Source organism: Thunnus thynnus, chromosome 20 (assembly GCF_963924715.1).
Source record: "Thunnus thynnus chromosome 20, fThuThy2.1, whole genome shotgun sequence".
Taxonomy (NCBI): Eukaryota; Metazoa; Chordata; class Actinopteri; order Scombriformes; family Scombridae; genus Thunnus; species Thunnus thynnus.
The window spans coordinates 2,343,266-2,360,384 of NC_089536.1; the positions used below are offsets into that span (position 1 = coordinate 2,343,266).

The following is a 17,119-nucleotide window of genomic DNA, read 5'->3' on the forward strand; positions in this document are numbered from 1 at the left end:
CAAATTCCCTCTTTGTGTTTCCTCAGACAGTGTTTCCCTGTTGAGCTGCAGGTGGAAGTATAGTAACAAAAAGAGGAACTTTGGCACTAAAAAGACTGTAACGTTGAAAGATATCTACTTGATTTGGACGCTGAAGCTTCATATTAGCTTCAGATAAACTTTGAAATACATGAATTATTGATTACAGCAAGAAAAACATGTTTTAATGTTCGTTTTGGCTCCTGACTGTTGTTTTAACAAAGACTAGAGAAACTGTGAACTCGTCCTTTAACACTTACAGGATGTTAAATGAAGATAGAGATCTTTTTGCAGCCACACACACACACACACACACACAGATTGGTGTGTGAATGAGGGTGTTGTTGTTGTTGTGCTGCTGCTGCTGTTTGTTTGTTTATGCTGCTGTCACGGTTCATGACTAAAAACTGCAGCTGAGAGCAGTGAAGCAGCAGCAGTGTTTTCTCTTCATCACTCATCATCAAGCTTCCATAAAGAGTTAAAAGAAGCTCATAGCAGCTCATAATCAAGTCCTGGTCGGATCACAGGTGGATTTAAAAAAAGGGAGTTTTTATTTACCCAAAAAGAAGAATTAATTCACAAAAAAACCCCAATAAAAAGGTCCAATAAACAGAAGTAAAGTGAGGTTAAAGCTCCGTTCAGACAGGATGAACATCACAGGAGGAGGTGAGGAAGGAAATAATTGAACTCATGGTTCTGGACGGTATTTTAAACCGAAGGGAAATAACAGGATCGGATAGACACGATCAGATAGATGTGGACGTTTCAGCAGGACGAAGCCAAAAGACAAAGCCAAGAGCAGAGTGAAGAGGAGTCAAAAATCCTTCTCACAGTCATAACTCAGTCAAACCTGAACACACAAGACATGAAACACATGTTGATATCGTTCAGTGTGACTTACACTTCCCGAGGATATCATTATCTCTGATCGTCCATCGCCAGTAAACCTCCATAAATCCACTCTGAACCTGCCTGAGAACCATCATCACATTTTGAAGTTTTCCAGTGATGGTCGTCAGTTATCATGTTACACTGCAGACAGGATGTTTAACGCAGGTTATTTCACTAAATGTGAACAAATATGGTGTCAAAACATGTCTGAAAGAACATGTTTGCAGTAGAAAGAAACCTTTATGCTGAATTTATGCAGCTTTTAAATAATCTGTCTGAGATTTCTGCCTCCAACTCTGATGGAGTGATTGAATAATCTACATTATTCTCTGCAGCCTGCGGTTAAAGAAGAAATATTTCATCCTTTCATGGTGAATGTCCAGACACAGTTTCCAACGTTTTGGCCTTGGTTTTGTCCCCCCCCCCCTCTCTCTGGCTGTATGACTGTATAATGCGGCTCGGCCTCGGCCTCCGCTGGCCTTGAGAGAGCTGAACCTGAAGCTTCCACTCCTCCGCAAACTGACTTTTATACTAACGAGAGACACAACTCTCCGTCCAGTCCACGAGAGAGAAAGCTCCGTCTGAAATATGTGACGAGAGGACGCAGTCTGAACATCCACATCATGTCTTTTCTTTGCCAACACGTGGATGTAGTGATGTAGTGATATTCACTTTCTTTCTTTCTTTGACAAGGTTTGGTTTTCTGCACCCTCAGAGGTTTAAACACAGTGCAGCTTCATTATCAATGAATCTGCTGCTTCTTTTCTTCATTAGTCAATTATTTGTTTTGTCTGTTAGATGTTTGAGTTTCCCAGAACTCAAGGTGACGTTTTAAAACCAACAGTCGACAAATTCTTGACATTTCTGCTTCAGAGGTAAATCAAACGATTAATCGATTAGTTTTATGTCAATCAACTAATCGATTAATCGTTGCAGCTCTGATGTCAGACTTAATAAACCAACAGGTATTGTCTCAAAAATGCGGACATTAGGGTGCTACCGCCGGACTGGTAACCGCTGTGTTTGTGTGTGTGTGTGTTTTGTGTCGTAGTCGTGAGCGTGGAGAGTCGGGAGGCCCACCTGAGCTCTCTGGTGGTGGAGGCGGAGCAGCGGGCGGCGGACCTGGCGGCTCAGGCGCAGAAGGACGGCCTCTCCCTGGAGGCGTGCCACAAGGACAAACAGCTGAGAGCCTGGGAGTGGAGGAGCAAGCTGTACAAACGCATGAAGACGGGCTTCCAGCACGCACGTGAGTCAACCGCTGATGATGGTTTGTTTCTCATGAAGCTGTAAGACTGACAGCAGCTTCAGTTACAGGTGACGTCTGAACAGTTAGTGTCCTTCATTAAAGATCCTCTGTGGAGTTTTTGTCCTTCCTTACAGAGGAAGTATCAAACACATCTCCAGCTCTATATTTATATTCTGGGGCTCTACTGGAATAAAAACTCCTTATTTATCTTCTACTGGTCCTTTATGCAGCCCCTCAGTTCAGCCTCTGTCTGAAACAGGCCGTTTTAGCTCCTGTCTCTTTAAGGCCCCGCCTCCTGATGAGCCCACTCTGTTCTGATTGGTCAGCTTCAGGAAGCTTCCTCCGGCTCCGGAGGCTACGTAAACAAACTATAGTAGCAGGATTTCACTTCTTTTTCTCCTTCTTGACTCCAAATGTCAACTTCTCAAATCCATCCGTACATGTTGGAGCTGAACAACACATGGAAACACCTTAGCAACCACCTTAGCAACCACCTTAGCAACAGAGATCGTGACAAGCTGTTGTCAGCTCATCAGCAAGGTAGAAAAAAAACGGTGCAAACAAAACGTGCAGAGCAGGTTGAAGCCCTGACTTTTGACTTGCAGGCAGCTTTTCTACATACGTTCACCTCAAGTTATGTAACTGTTGGAAATATTAAACATCCAACATCAGAACAGGATATAAATAACAGAAAATCACTAAAAGCAGAATGTGTCGCCTTTAAGTTGTTAGTAACTACCAGCTAGTTTCAAACTCAAGTTGCATAATTAAAACTTAAAGATCTCCTCCTGACATGTTTTAAAACATATAAAAACCGTGTTTGATAATAATTTGTGTATGATATAGTTTGTCCATCTCCTCCTTCTCCTTCATGTAAAAACCCAGAATCTCTGACACCAGATGTCTCCTCCTTCACTGTAAAGTCTCAGTGTTTGTGTTCTGGAGGCTTCAAGCTTCCTCATCACACTTGTATAAGTTGCTTACTGGATCATGATTGGCTCCAAACTAGTTGTGATGTCATCCAGGTGTTAAACTGAGATTTAACCCTCACATACTGTTCATATTCTTACTCACAGTTTATCTCAATACCAAACGTCTGAACCACAGATCTGTTGTTCATTCATAAATACCTCATCACTCATTAATAAAGTGTTTTATTTACACTATTTATTTATGGAGAAAAAACATCACAACCAGACTGAATCATGGTCCTATGTTACATAAACAGGACAACATGAGTTTAATGAATTATAGTGAACATGAAGACATTTTTTAATGGTGGTTTGTGAGTTTTTGAATAAATATGAGCCAAACATCCTCTACACAAATGTGTATCAGAGGGAAAACGTTTTTTCTGGGTGACTTTAGTAGAGGTCATAAAATGTCTGGCTAAAAGAAATAAATGTGTTTCTGGTGTTTTTACTGCTCTCAAATGTCAAAAAGAGAAGAGAACAACATCCAGCTGAAGGAACAAGAAGAAAAACATTCTTCCTGCTGATAGAAAAAGCTTCAGCAGCCATTTATTGTCTTCTAGACTGAACTTCCTGTTCTCCAAAGACAGCGGATCAGGTGCGGATGCAGTTTTTGTGACAACACTGATTCTGTGTAAACGATAAACAGACTCGCACAAAAGCAGCAGGATCACTGCAGAGCGTCAGTGTTTTAGCTGCAGGAGGTTTCTGTCAGAGAGGAAGAGGAGGAGGAAGATTCAGCGTTTTCATTTCACCTCTTCCACATGAAAGCCCGTCGTATCGCTCAGAGCTTCTCTCGTCTCTCTGTGACTCCTCTAAACAGATATTTTGCAGCTCGGTCTCAGCGGTGATTTACATTCAGCTGCTGCTTCAGGCAGGAACGACACTGAGATGTTCCTCATGTGACTGGAGTCATTTCCACTAATAACCGGATTCGTGCTGCAGCGTCGACGCATGACGGAAACCTGCAGAGATGCAGCTGCTGCAGAGACTATGTGTTTGACACATTACAGAATTTTATTGTGAAATAAACAGAAAAGAAGAAAAACCACCTACAGGAAGTCAAACTGCATCGACGGATTCCTTCATCTCTTCATCTCAGTTCCATTAAACTACATTCAAAAATAAATTATATTCAGGTTTCCTCAATATTAGACTTAATAATTACGGAGAGACTCGTGTATTATAGGTGGCAGGATATAGGATATAGGTATTGATCATATTTATGTTATATCCTCAGTGGTGAGAACAAGACAATACATATAATACATCAGAAAGCCTTTGATTGGATCAATAGAGACCTTTTATATATTATATATGAGTATAAATTCATATGTTTTGGTGTTGATGGTAGATTTTAGAATGCCATCAAAGCCCCAGTTTCATGTTTACAGTTCAATAATTTCAGGACTTTATGTAAATGATTTTTTTTACATTTTATCAAATTTTTCACCAGACCTGATGTGCGTGCCGACTTTGACTGATGAAAAAGATCTTTAACTGGGATCGAACACACGGTTGTCCTGCAATATTCTCTCTTTATCACTTGCAGTGTAACATAAACACAGTCAAACGAAAACTATTAAAGATCTATGAGGAACAATGGAAGGAAGACATTTAAAGACAATTATTACATAGAACCATGTATAAAGTTACATTTACAGAGGAGGCAGCGCTTCCTGTCTGCTCAGTGAAGAACTGAGACTTTACTGCTTCATGTGGTTTTTGTGATCTTGTTGTTGTCGAGGATGAATTTCATTTTAGTATTGTATTGGGGTTAGGGGTTAGGGGTTAGGGGTTAGGGGTTAGGGGTTAGGGGTTAGGGGTCGTTTGTACAGTGACTTGACGAATTGTTTGCTTGAAAAGATCCTATTGAAGAAGCCTGATTTGTTTTGGTGGATGCTGATATGTTGAGTTTTGGCTTTTAATATGATTTTTGTTCTAGTGAGATTTATGTGAGATGCAGCTAAGAACACTTTATCCATCATAACGAGACATCTCTTCCATGTAAACCAAATGTTCTGGTTATTATTGTCTGGTGTCTTGTAAACCGAGGAACCAGAAAGGTGCAGGACACTTAAATAAATCATTCAATCAATCAATCAATCAATCAATCAATCGTTCTTCGTCTGTTTTGTCATTTTTCAGTATTTTACTTTGCTTTCACTCGTCTGCCGTGTTTGTTGACGCCTCTCTGTGCCCCTGCTCAGGTGCCCCGGAGGCCCCGTCTATGGTTCGTCTGAGCGTGAGCAGTAGCACCACGCTGACCGTCACCTTCCAGGAGCCGCAGTGTCTCAACTCCACCGTGGTGACCAAGTACAGAGGTGAAAACATTACAACTTACTCACCCACACGCCAACAAATATAAAACATTTATTTATTTATTTATCATCCTAGTCTGATTCTCAATGTCTTAATGTCAATTCAAATCATAGTTTTTTACTGTTTAAAGCTCCGTTCAGACAGGATGAACATCACAGGTGGAGGTGGAGGAAATTTAACAACATAATAACAGACACGGACATTCAGCAGGACAAAGCCAAAACAGGAAGCCAAGAGCAGAGTGAAGAAGCTTCTCAGAGTCATAACTCAGTTTTTATTTACCCAAAAAGAAGAATTCATTTACAGAAAAAGAGCAACAAAATGTTCTGTGCCCATAAAAAGGTCAAATAAACAGAAGTAAAGTGGAGGAGGTGAGGAATGAAATAATTGAACTGCTGCTCCTGGACGACATTTTAACTGAAGGGAAATAACAGGATCTGGTCTGTAATAGATGTGGACGTTCAGCAGGACAAAAAGCCAACAGACAAAGCCAAGAGCAGAGTGAAGAAGCTTCTCACAGTCATAACTCAGTCACATCTGAACACACAGACATGAAACACATTGATATCATTCAGTGTGACTTACACTTCCCGAGGACATCGTTATCGCTGATAATCGCCAATAAACCTCCATAAATCCACTCAGAGAGCAGAGAAAACTGTTGTCTGTACATCCTGTTACTGAGCTGCTAACAGCTGATTCACAAGACTTTTAATGGAGACTGTTTGACTAAATGTGAACAAATCTGGTGTAAAAACATGTCTGAAAGAGAAACGCAGCTCCAGATCTGTCAGATCTACAAAAACATGAAATTCTACACTTTTAAATCCGAGGACGTCGCTCCTGTAATTACATGTGAATCACACAGCAGCACGCCTCCACTCTTTACTGCTTTTGTTCAATTTAAAAAAAACATGTTTATCTTTTTCAAAGTGAGATATTTAAAACAGCTGTTTTGTTATCAGCCGGAAAATAAAAACTGAAATGACAGCGAGGCGTCACCTGTGAGTCAAGAATAAATAATAATAATAATAAACTTTATTTATACAGAACTTTTAAAAACTAAAATACAAAAGGATTTTTAACTGAAGAACCAGAATCAGGCAGTAAAATCAGACAAATAGAATAAAATAGAAGAGAATAAAATGCCCCCAGTATAAGATTATAATTAGAATTAATTAACCATTAAAACTAATTCACTCTGTAATCATTAATCATTTGTTTCTTGTTGTAAAACATCGTGCAGCTTATTATTATAATCAGTGTTTAATTGATTTCTGATTTAATGATGTAAAATATTTTCTTCTTGTGGAAAACAAAATGATCAACTTTATTTACGCAGCACAAAGTTACAAAGTTCATTTCATTTCAGGGCTGAAATGATGCAAATAAAAATGAAAAACAATTAAAAAATAATGAAAAATAAAATAAAATCCAATACCCAACAATAATAATAATAAAAACAATAGAAATAGCAATAATAATAAAACAGTAAGATGTAAATAAATAAATAGATAAGTGTGTAAATATGAGATTTAAAAGACAAACAAATAGAAACAGACAAGAAGAAACAATTAGAGACGCCTGCAGGCTGCGAGCGGAAGGTTAACGATCATTTCATCACATCAGGGTGAACTATTGATCTGTAATGAAAAGAGAAGCTGACCCTTTACTGCTGTGTGTGTGTGTGTGTGTGTGTGTGTGTGTGTGTGTGTGTGTGTGTGTGTGTGTGTGTGTGTGTGTGCATGCGTGCGTGTGTGTGTGTGTGCAGTGGAGTGGAGCTGCCTGAAGGATTTCTCGCTGCTGGCTGGAGAGATGGTGTTGGATAATCTGCAGACACTGAAGTGCACCATCAGCGGCCTCACCACGGTAACGGCAGCAGCATCACTGCTCCTCCTTCTTCTTCTGTCTCTGTTAGAGAAGATAGAAACATCCCAAATCACTCCCTCGTTCACAGGAAACGTTTACAACTCAGAATTAATACTCTCAGGTAAAACGGAGGGTAAATATATGAGCTGAAGTCATGACATCACTTCCTGTCGAGCCTCTGTAACTCTACACAATCTCTCATTCAGCATCTCTTAAATGTTTTATTTGTGCACAGAGAAAACTACAAGCTACGATTAAATTAATTGCCAACTATTTTGATAATCAACAGGCTGTAACAGGCTACAAAACCGAACGAGCAGGTTTAGTCTACCGTAATTACTGCAGTAGCAGGGCAACTAAACTGCTCAATTTTGGTTGATTTGGTCATTTTCCTTGATTTTTGTGCTTCTACTACAGTTAAGTCAGCTACGTAGTTAAATGGTTTCTTTATTTGTCTGTTTTAATTGTGTTTATTGCTGATATACAAGCGTGAGTCTGCACGGGGTGTTTTATTTTGAAAATCGACTAGATGCTCTCTGCTGTCTCTGTGTCTGACTTCCTGCTTTGACGGCTTCCGTCAAAAATAGACGCAGCGGAGCGGAGAGCCGGGACACAATGTTAGTTAAAGGCAGCTAACAACATACATGTTGAATAAACAACCACATTCGATGGTTTTTCAGTCTGTATCTAAACATATGCAGTGATATACTGAACATAACGCTGCAGAGTTACACATCTTAATGAGGTTCTCTTACTTCTGGAGCTGAACCTGGAAGTTCTGGGCTACAAAAAGGCAGAAAGGCATCAGTGTAACAAAATAAACAAACAATAATAAAAACAATAATCTTAGTTGTTTATGTTATTATTGACATTTCATATTAGTAAATGTTTCTGTCCTCTTGCTTTTCTTTCTATTTCTATTCTAAGTTGTGATGTTACTGAAATATTTCTTTCTGTTCACTCATTCATTCATTCATTCACTCATTCATTCACTCATTCACTCATTCATTCACTCATTCATTCACTCACTCATTCACTCATTCATTCACTCATTCACTCATTCATTCACTCACTCATTCACTCATTCATTCACTCATTCACTCATTCATTCATTCACTCATTCACTCATCCATTCATTCATTCATTCATTCATCCATTCACAGCGCTCTGATCATGTTCAGCTCTGCTGTCGTGTGTGTTGAGTGGTGTTGGTGACATTTAGTCAGGGAGCTGTTTAGTGGACGCCGGCGTTGGTGATGCGTCTGCTGCATTAAAAACAGTCGGCGGTGCTGCAGCTGCTGTTTGCCGTTCGGAGCAGCGGCTGACATTCACACATTCACACGTTCACCTCCACAACGTTTAGAGAAGAACTCGCTGCCTGAACAGAGAGGGCGAGACACGGTGTGGTCATAATGAGCTCAGCCAATGAACGGACTCGAGTCACAGATCCACATCTCAAGTGTTGCTGAGAAGCATCTCTGATTTACATCCTGTATTCATTAAGTACAGGCCACACACACATAGTTTATTGTTTATTTATTACTCACGTTGAACCTTCACAACATTTATAATCTATTATATGTTTTTATTTACTCTGCAGAATCATTCAGGATTAAAAATATTTAATATGACTCAAAATACGACAAACACAAACAGAAGTGATGATCTTTTCATTTTCAGTAGAAGAAAAAAAGATGAAAAAAATACTTTAATCCAAGTAAAAGTCCTGCATTCAAAGTCTTATTCAAGCAGAAATACATGAGTTTAAAGACACGTAGCAGCGTTTTAATGTTGTTCAATTGAACAACTTATACTGAGTTATAACAATGCAACTTTAATAAACTGATTATTTTATATATAAAATATTGATCTGAAAAGTAAAAGTGAAAAGTGAAAATGTAAATAACTCAGTATTATACTGTTCTACATTTACAGGATCTAAACTGTCTTCATGATATAAAACAGGCTGAAGATGTTTACTGCAACAGAATAAATGTTTCAACATCAAACTCTTAAATATTAAAGTATTTCTCAAACTTATAATTCAGATTTAACGTCTCACCGAAGAGAAAAGACTGAAGACGAAGTATATTTGATGTTTTATCGCTGGTTATATGACGGTTTAACTATTCAGTGACATGTTCTTTCATTTTCTGGATGAATGATAATAAAAGACTTGAGTTGTGTTTCATGAAGGAAAACTGTTGTAATGCAGAAGACAAATGTTTCACTGAAACACTAGAAGTAAATGTTGGTTTGTTTCTTCTATATGCAGGAAACAATAAATAGATAAATAAATAAATAGCTATATAGCTGTATAAATGTTGACTGAATGTGAACAAGAACATTTGTGTGAAATCTTTTAAGTCTTTGGGGATAATAAACATGACATGAAGAATAATCTAATATTTTTATAATCTATAAATATATTAATGTGGATGAAATAACAGGAATAATAGAAACTAAGCTGCTGCTGCGTCAGAGAAATCATATAATGAGGAGAATTTAGTTCAAGTAGAGATCAATGAAGATGATCAGAAAGTGATCTATAATCTTACTGATGCTGCTTCAGTAACATATTATTGATCATGATTAATAATATTTAATCCACAGAGCGTCTGAACTTCATCCATCTACTGCAGGATCACATCGTTACTGTCAAACAGGATTCAACTTTTCTTAATTTACATCCAAACATCACTTTAACATTCAGAAAACATTCAGAAAACATTCAGAAAACATTCAGACGTCAGCTGACAACATCAAACCTTCAGTGTTTTCGTTTTGTCTTCACATCATCATCATGTATTTGTGTGTTTCAGGGTCGGCTCTACTACGTGCGAATGTCGGCCTACAACATGAAGGGCTGGGGTCCTCCTGCGTCCTCCCTCCCTCCGTCTGCAGCTCCCTCCAGTAAGTTCATTCATACACTTCATCCACATGATCTCTCTAATCCAGCGGATCTCATCATGCTGAATAACTAATATCTTTCTCTCGTTAACTCGCCGTCTCTTCAGCGTCTCTTCAGCGTCTCTTCAGCGTCTCTTCAGCGTCTCCTGTCGTTGAGTAAATCCTGATCTCACATACGACAAAACCATTAACATCCAGATGTGATCGTCCACTTAAACTGTGTTTGTCACGTCAGCCTGTTTATAATCATCATGAAAACATGAAAGGTCACATTCTGTTTTTATTTATTCATCTTTATTATTTATTTGTTCTCTGTGTAATGCTCTTGTGTTTTGAGGGTTTAATTTTATTTTTTATTCTATACTTTTATTAATGTTCCTCTTGATCCTCACAGCTGTGTGTTTTCTCAGTTTGGTGAACTTTTGTTGTTTTAAATGTGCTCTGTAAATAAATCATACATGAGACGCAGCGCAAAGAACATAAAATTAAAAAGAACTTTATTTAATCAGGTTGTCTCACTGAGATTGAGACCTGACAACAATAAAAGTGTGAAAAAATAAAAAATATTTCAGTAAGTTTCAATAAAACAGATGCAGACAATAAAACTATAAATAATCTACTTAAACACAAGATTCAAAAGGTGTTCAGATGTTTCTTAAAGGCTGAATGTCACATATTTACAGTGATGGAAGAACTATTCAGATCCTTTACTGCAGTAAAAGTACAAATACAGCAATGGAAAAATACTCCATTACAAGTAAAAGTGGTTCCCAACCTAGGGGTCGGGCCCCTCCAAAGGGTCAGCAGATAAATCTGAGGGGTGGTGAGATGATTAATGGGAGAGGAAAGAAGAAAAAACAAAGTTCTGATACACAAATCTGTTTTCAGTTTTTGGACTTTTTCTCTAATCTTTGATTTTTGCTGAAATATTGGATCATTTGAACATTTATTGAAATGAAAGCATGTGAGAAGTTTAGAGGGAAAAATCACTATTTGGTGGAGCTGTTAACAACTCATAGACATGTGAAATGTGACCCCGACTACACACTGCTTTTTGTAAGACGTCAAAAGACAAAAAGGTTGGAAACCACTGGTTTCATCTTTAACCCTTTCATGCATAGTGGTCACTACAGTGGACAGCTACTCAAAAGCCGTTTTCTTATATATGCATGGGGTTTTAATGGTATAGTTGTACATCAGCCAACACAGTGGACTCTAGTGTGTCGTCCCAGACGCTGCCATCTGTTGGCCAGCCTTTGTAAGTGCAACACAAGTTTCTCAAAACCAAGATGGCCGCCTGCCGGCTGGAAATGCTCCACGGCTCAGGAATATCTTGCCGATCCTTCTATAGTAATAGACCCTTGCACATAAATAAAACTTTGTAACATCAAGTAACAACTAAGGAGTAATACAATTGTTAAAAAGTATTGATTTTATGTTGGGAGAAAATGACAGTCAATCATCTGTCCACTAAGTTGGACAAACTCCTTGAAAAATGAAGTGCAAATATTTTTTTTCATGCCTAAAGAGGAATAAAAACACTTATGAGGTTATCATAATTCATCCATGAAAGGGTTAAGAATGTGTTGTATTTGAAAAGCTTATTCTATTATCCATTGTGTTAGATCAGCCTTTCTGCTGCTCGGTTGTAAACAGGTGAATCATCTGAATGTTCTCGAAGGTTCTCAGGTTGGGAACATCGCTTCATCTCTCCGTCACGACTCTCTTTCTGCACATTCAAACACTGTAGCCTTGAGCTCTGTGTGTGTGTGTGTGTGTGTGTGTGTTTTTATGTCAGAAGCAGAGAGGGACAGAGTGTGTGGGTGTGCATTAATGCCAAACTGAAACAGATTTAAAGAAGCAGAAAGAGAGAAACTGCAGAGAGAAACTAACAAAAACCTTCAAGCAGTTGTAAATCAATTCAAACAAATGAATTTATTCTCTGATACCTGCAGACAAAAGGAAAATGATCCTGAGTTTCTTTTTACGATGCACTAAATCAAAGCTCCCTTTCATTTTATTTGTTACAACAAATCTTCCTTTAGGAAAAAAAAAAGGAAGAGAAAGGTCAAAACACTGCAAATAAAATAAAGACAGCTTTGATTTAGTGTTCTTCTTCTTCCAGCACTGAGGTTTTCTCTGTTTTATTTCCTGTTTTGTTTTTTTTTTTAGATTGAGTCAGTATCAACATGTGGGCAAAGATTTATCTGTCCTAAAATGCAATTACATGTGTTTTTGAGCAGTCGTCTACTTAAATCTGGCCGAACATGAAGATCTATCATCATCCTCCTCCTCTAGTTGACATTTTTCATGTAATCTCAGGGCTGGATGTCTGCAGGCTTGTACTTACTTTCATTACTATGAAATAAATCTATTTAAGGACTCCCTGGATGTGTTTTGCTGCAGCAGCAGCATGATGTTTTGGTCCAGTTGAAGTGTTTGAGTGTTTGTCCTCTGTGTTTGTGGTCAGACTGGAGAGAGAGCGATGGTCGGGAGCCCAGGAGGCGGGGTCACATCGAGGCCATGGAGCGTCTGCTGCAGCAGGTCCGAGCGACTCACACACACTACTGCTGCGGAGGTGAGTGACGCTGAAAATACCGGGATGTCTGTTGGTGTCTCATCCTTCAGTCTTGGTGTCACACAGCTGCACTATATGTCATGAGTAGACAGTCAGGTGATGTTGCTCCACTTGTTTCTGGAGCCTCCATTTTAGCCTCCACACCGACACGCCCCTCCAGCTGCTGTCAATCAAACACAGACACCGACACGCCCCTCCAGCTGCTGTCAATCAAACACAGACACCGACACGCCCCTCCAGCTGCTGTCAATCAAACACAGACACCGACACGCCCCTCCAGCTGCTGTCAATCAAACACAGACACCGACACGCCCCTCCAGCTGCTGTCAATCAAACACCGACACAGACACGCCCCTCCAGCTGCTGTCAATCAAACACAGACACCGACACGCCCCTCCAGCTGCTGTCAATCAAACACAGACACCGACACGCCCCTCCAGCTGCTGTCAATCAAACACAGACACGCCCCTCCAGCTGCTGTCAATCAAACACAGACACCGACACGCCCCTCCAGCTGCTGTCAATCAAACACAGACACCGACACGCCCCTCCAGCTGCTGTCAATCAAACACAGACACCGACACGCCCCTCCAGCTGCTGTCAATCAAACACAGACACGCCCCTCCAGCTGCTGTCAATCAAACACAGACACCGACACGCCCCTCCAGCTGCTGTCAATCAAACACAGACACCGACACACCCCTCCACATGCTGTCAATCAAACACAGACACCGACACACCCCTCCACATGCTGTCAATCAAACACAGACACCGACACACCCCTCCACATGCTGTCAATCAAACACAGACACCGACATGCCCCTCCACATGCTGTCAATCAAACACAGACACCGACACACCCCTCCACATGCTGTCAATCAAACACAGACACCGACACACCCCTCCACATGCTGTCAATCAAACACAGACACCGACACACCCCTCCACATGCTGTCAATCAAACACAGACACCGACATGCCCCTCCAGCCTCTGTCAATCAAACACAGACACCGACACACCCCTCCACATGCTGTCAATCAAACACAGACACCGACACACCCCTCCAGCCAGCTGAAACAAAAAAGGAGCATTTCTGATATTTCCCCAGAGACCTTATTTCTTTGTTCTAATAACACAAAACTATTAACAATACCTTAGAAAAACATGTTGATATTATTTTTGACTGCAAAGAAAGACGATTACATTTGATTTCAGTTGGACTAAATAGAGAAAACAAATAAGAAAACTGATCAAAAAACAAGTGAACAAATATCTGACTAACTTTCAACTTTCAGTTTTTGATGGTTACCATGTCCAACCTCTCTCTCTCTCACACACACACACACACACACACACACACACACACACACACACACACATACACACACATACAGGAGGTGCCAGTGGAGCCATGTACATAAATAAGCTTTAATAAGTTTTGCCATTCTGGATTATGCTCATTTATATGTTTTAGTATGTCACAGGTGTAGCGCTGCTTTGTAAATCATCCCACTGGACTGAAAAAACAAAAAACACCTCAGATTTCAGCCAAGCAAGGAGAGAGAGAGAGTTTCCATCCACCTGTTTCCACACACAGTTAGAGTTTTTATGCTGAGATGTTGGTGTAAATTTAAAGAAAACATTTCTACACTGTTAAGGAGCAAGAATTCAAGACTTTGACCCAAACTGCTCTTGACCATTACTCTTAAAAACACAGTCCATTCAGAGTTCATGAGCTGGGATCGCAAGAATTAAAACAAATTACACAGACGACCTTCAGAATATCTGCAAGACTTTGTCATTTTAGAGACATTTATAAACTCATTATTGTTCTCACTGAAAGTAAGTTTTTAAACCGTCTGAGTTTTGTTCACTGCATTCTTACAGTTATTAAATATTTTCACAATTTATTGCAGTATTACACAAACATTGGCACCAATTTTATTGCAACTTTGTGACAAATTTTCAACAAAATCTGTCTTGCTGGGCACAATACTCACAAAACAATCAGTGAGACTCTTTGAGTTGAGAAGGAAGTGGAGAGTCTGGAGGTGAGATACGCTGCGCTGCATTCACTTTACATAAATATAAACTTATCAAAGTGTTGTGACTTCTTCACACATTTCATTGTGTTTTCTTTATTTCATTAAAATGGATTCAGTTTACTTTTTTGGCAATTATTTCTGCACACAATAATCCGCAGGTTTATGAGCAGGTTTTTAGATTTTGCTTACAAATTTATTGAGAATCATAAAAAGGAATCTGTCATAAACATCATGAGCAAAGTCATATTGTTGCTTTGTTCAGAATATTTTATATAAACACAAGATGATCCACCGCTGTTCCTCGTCTGACTTGATCATCTTTAGAATCATTTTCTCTTCTAATGAAGCGTCGCTGCACCTGCACACGTTTCAGTCTGCAGCGTTTTAATGCTGTTAAATGATATCAAAGAGTCACAGCGAGCAGCGAGGAGGAGGAGGAGGAGGATGGAGAGTCTGACGGAGGAATAGAGCGATCCTGTGCAGGACGTCGACACACAGGACGTCTGTGTGTGTGTGTGTGTGTGTGTGTGTGTGTGTGTGTGTGTATGTGTGTGTGTGTGTGTGTGTGCTGAGAGAGAAAAAACACTCCGTCACTCAACCGACTCCAAGTCAACAGCTATGATGTCACTGGGGTCACTGCCAACCAGCACACACTCACACACACACACACACACACACACACACACACACACATACATACAGAATAAGAACAGTAGTGTTGTGTTTTAGGAGGATTTTTCAGCTCTGCACGTTTCAGAACAGACGTTTTGAAAAACAGAGCCGAGTCGCCCGCAGAGAGCAAAGAAAAACGTCTCGAAAAATAACGACAGAAGTGTGTGTTTGAATTTGGGTTTGCAGTACACGCTCAATTAGTCATTATCCCAGCTGTGTGTGTAAATGTAATATATACTTACCCTGTGTGTGTGTGTGTGTGTGTGTGTGTGGCTCTGCAGGGTGTATATTTGTACAATTTATTCTCAGAGAGCCAAAAATAAATGTGTGAAATTAATCAGTGTGGGTACAAAGCCACCACTATAGAGCAGAGAGAGCTCATTTAGCAGACTGCAGATCTTAATTTATGATGTGTGTGTGTGTGTGTGTGTGTGTGTGTACAGCATACACACACACACACACACACAGGGAGCAGTGTTCCCCCGAACATGGAGAAGGACTCAGATACTAAATAAGATGTGGTGGATTTTCATCCAGTTAAATAATTAAGTGAGTGATAACATTCAGTGAGATGAGTCATCAGTGTCTCAGCGCATAGACATATATATATATATATATATATATATATATATACATGTAGATGCCACATCTGGTCTTCTGGCCGCTGTCTGCAGGAAACAATATCAGACTTTTGTGCTGCGTTTGGATCTTTTAAAGAAAGAAACATCAAAACCAAGAAAAAAGGAATAATTTCACAGACAGTTATTTTACAGCACTCTACTGTCACCAATATGTTGAACCCTTTCTATCATGAATGTATGACTGAAGTGAATTTATAGCTTCCATTTATTATTATTATTATTATTATTGTTATTATTATTATTATTATTATTATCCAAACAGCAAAGATTGAAAGCTGCTTTCACGCCGACTAAACTCATGAGATCAAAGCTAAATTTAGTTTAACTGATGATTTAACTTATTGTAAACATCATTTATGTAAAAAGGGTGAGAAATGTCAGTCAAGTGTGAAAGTATGAATATTCATTAAAACTGAATTGTGAAGCGTGTTGACGTTTTTAATTGTTCTAAGTCTTTATTTTCTATATTTATTAAATCATAATAGTTGTCATATAACACAATATGAAAACATAAAATACTTCTGAGATAATTACAAAACGTAGCTCAACTTTAATTTATTGTAGTGACATCAGCCTGCTGTTTACATTCAACACAAGTATTTTCATTTTTGATCAACTAAGTATTCTGTATTACACATGAATGTTTATTATTTTCTGACAACACAAACTGCTGGAAAATTGATTGATTGACAGATCAGTGAGTTATGATGCAATAAGAGTTGATAGATCTCTTAAAATGTCAGAAAAAAACTCCCAAACTAGGTGTTTCCTGTTGTCTGAGGAGTCAGAGTTGTTAAGTAAACAGACTTCAAATGAACACATGAAACAAACAGAAACGTCATATTTCCATCATGTTTTCCATCGTTTGAGTTTTGACCGTCGCTCTTTTAATGACGTCATCTCGTTGTATCTTCTTCTGCAGCAGTTTAACGGCACCGACTGGAGGATTAGCGCC

The 17,119-nt window shown here is 39.2% G+C and overlaps 1 protein-coding gene across 4 annotated transcripts in view; it reads left to right on the forward strand.

Annotated features, from left to right (window-relative positions):
• ankfn1a (ankyrin repeat and fibronectin type III domain containing 1a) overlaps positions 1-17,119 on the forward strand; it is a 133,944-nt gene that overhangs the window by 81,103 nt on the left and 35,722 nt on the right. For all 4 annotated transcript variants that reach the window (XM_067575570.1, XM_067575571.1, XM_067575569.1 and 1 more), the window contains exons 10-14: positions 1,961-2,155; positions 5,337-5,450; positions 7,220-7,317; positions 10,140-10,230; positions 12,698-12,805. In XM_067575570.1, the coding sequence (XP_067431671.1) occupies positions 1,961-2,155; positions 5,337-5,450; positions 7,220-7,317; positions 10,140-10,230; positions 12,698-12,805 (606 nt within the window). The remainder of the gene's footprint in view (positions 1-1,960; positions 2,156-5,336; positions 5,451-7,219; positions 7,318-10,139; positions 10,231-12,697; positions 12,806-17,119) is intronic.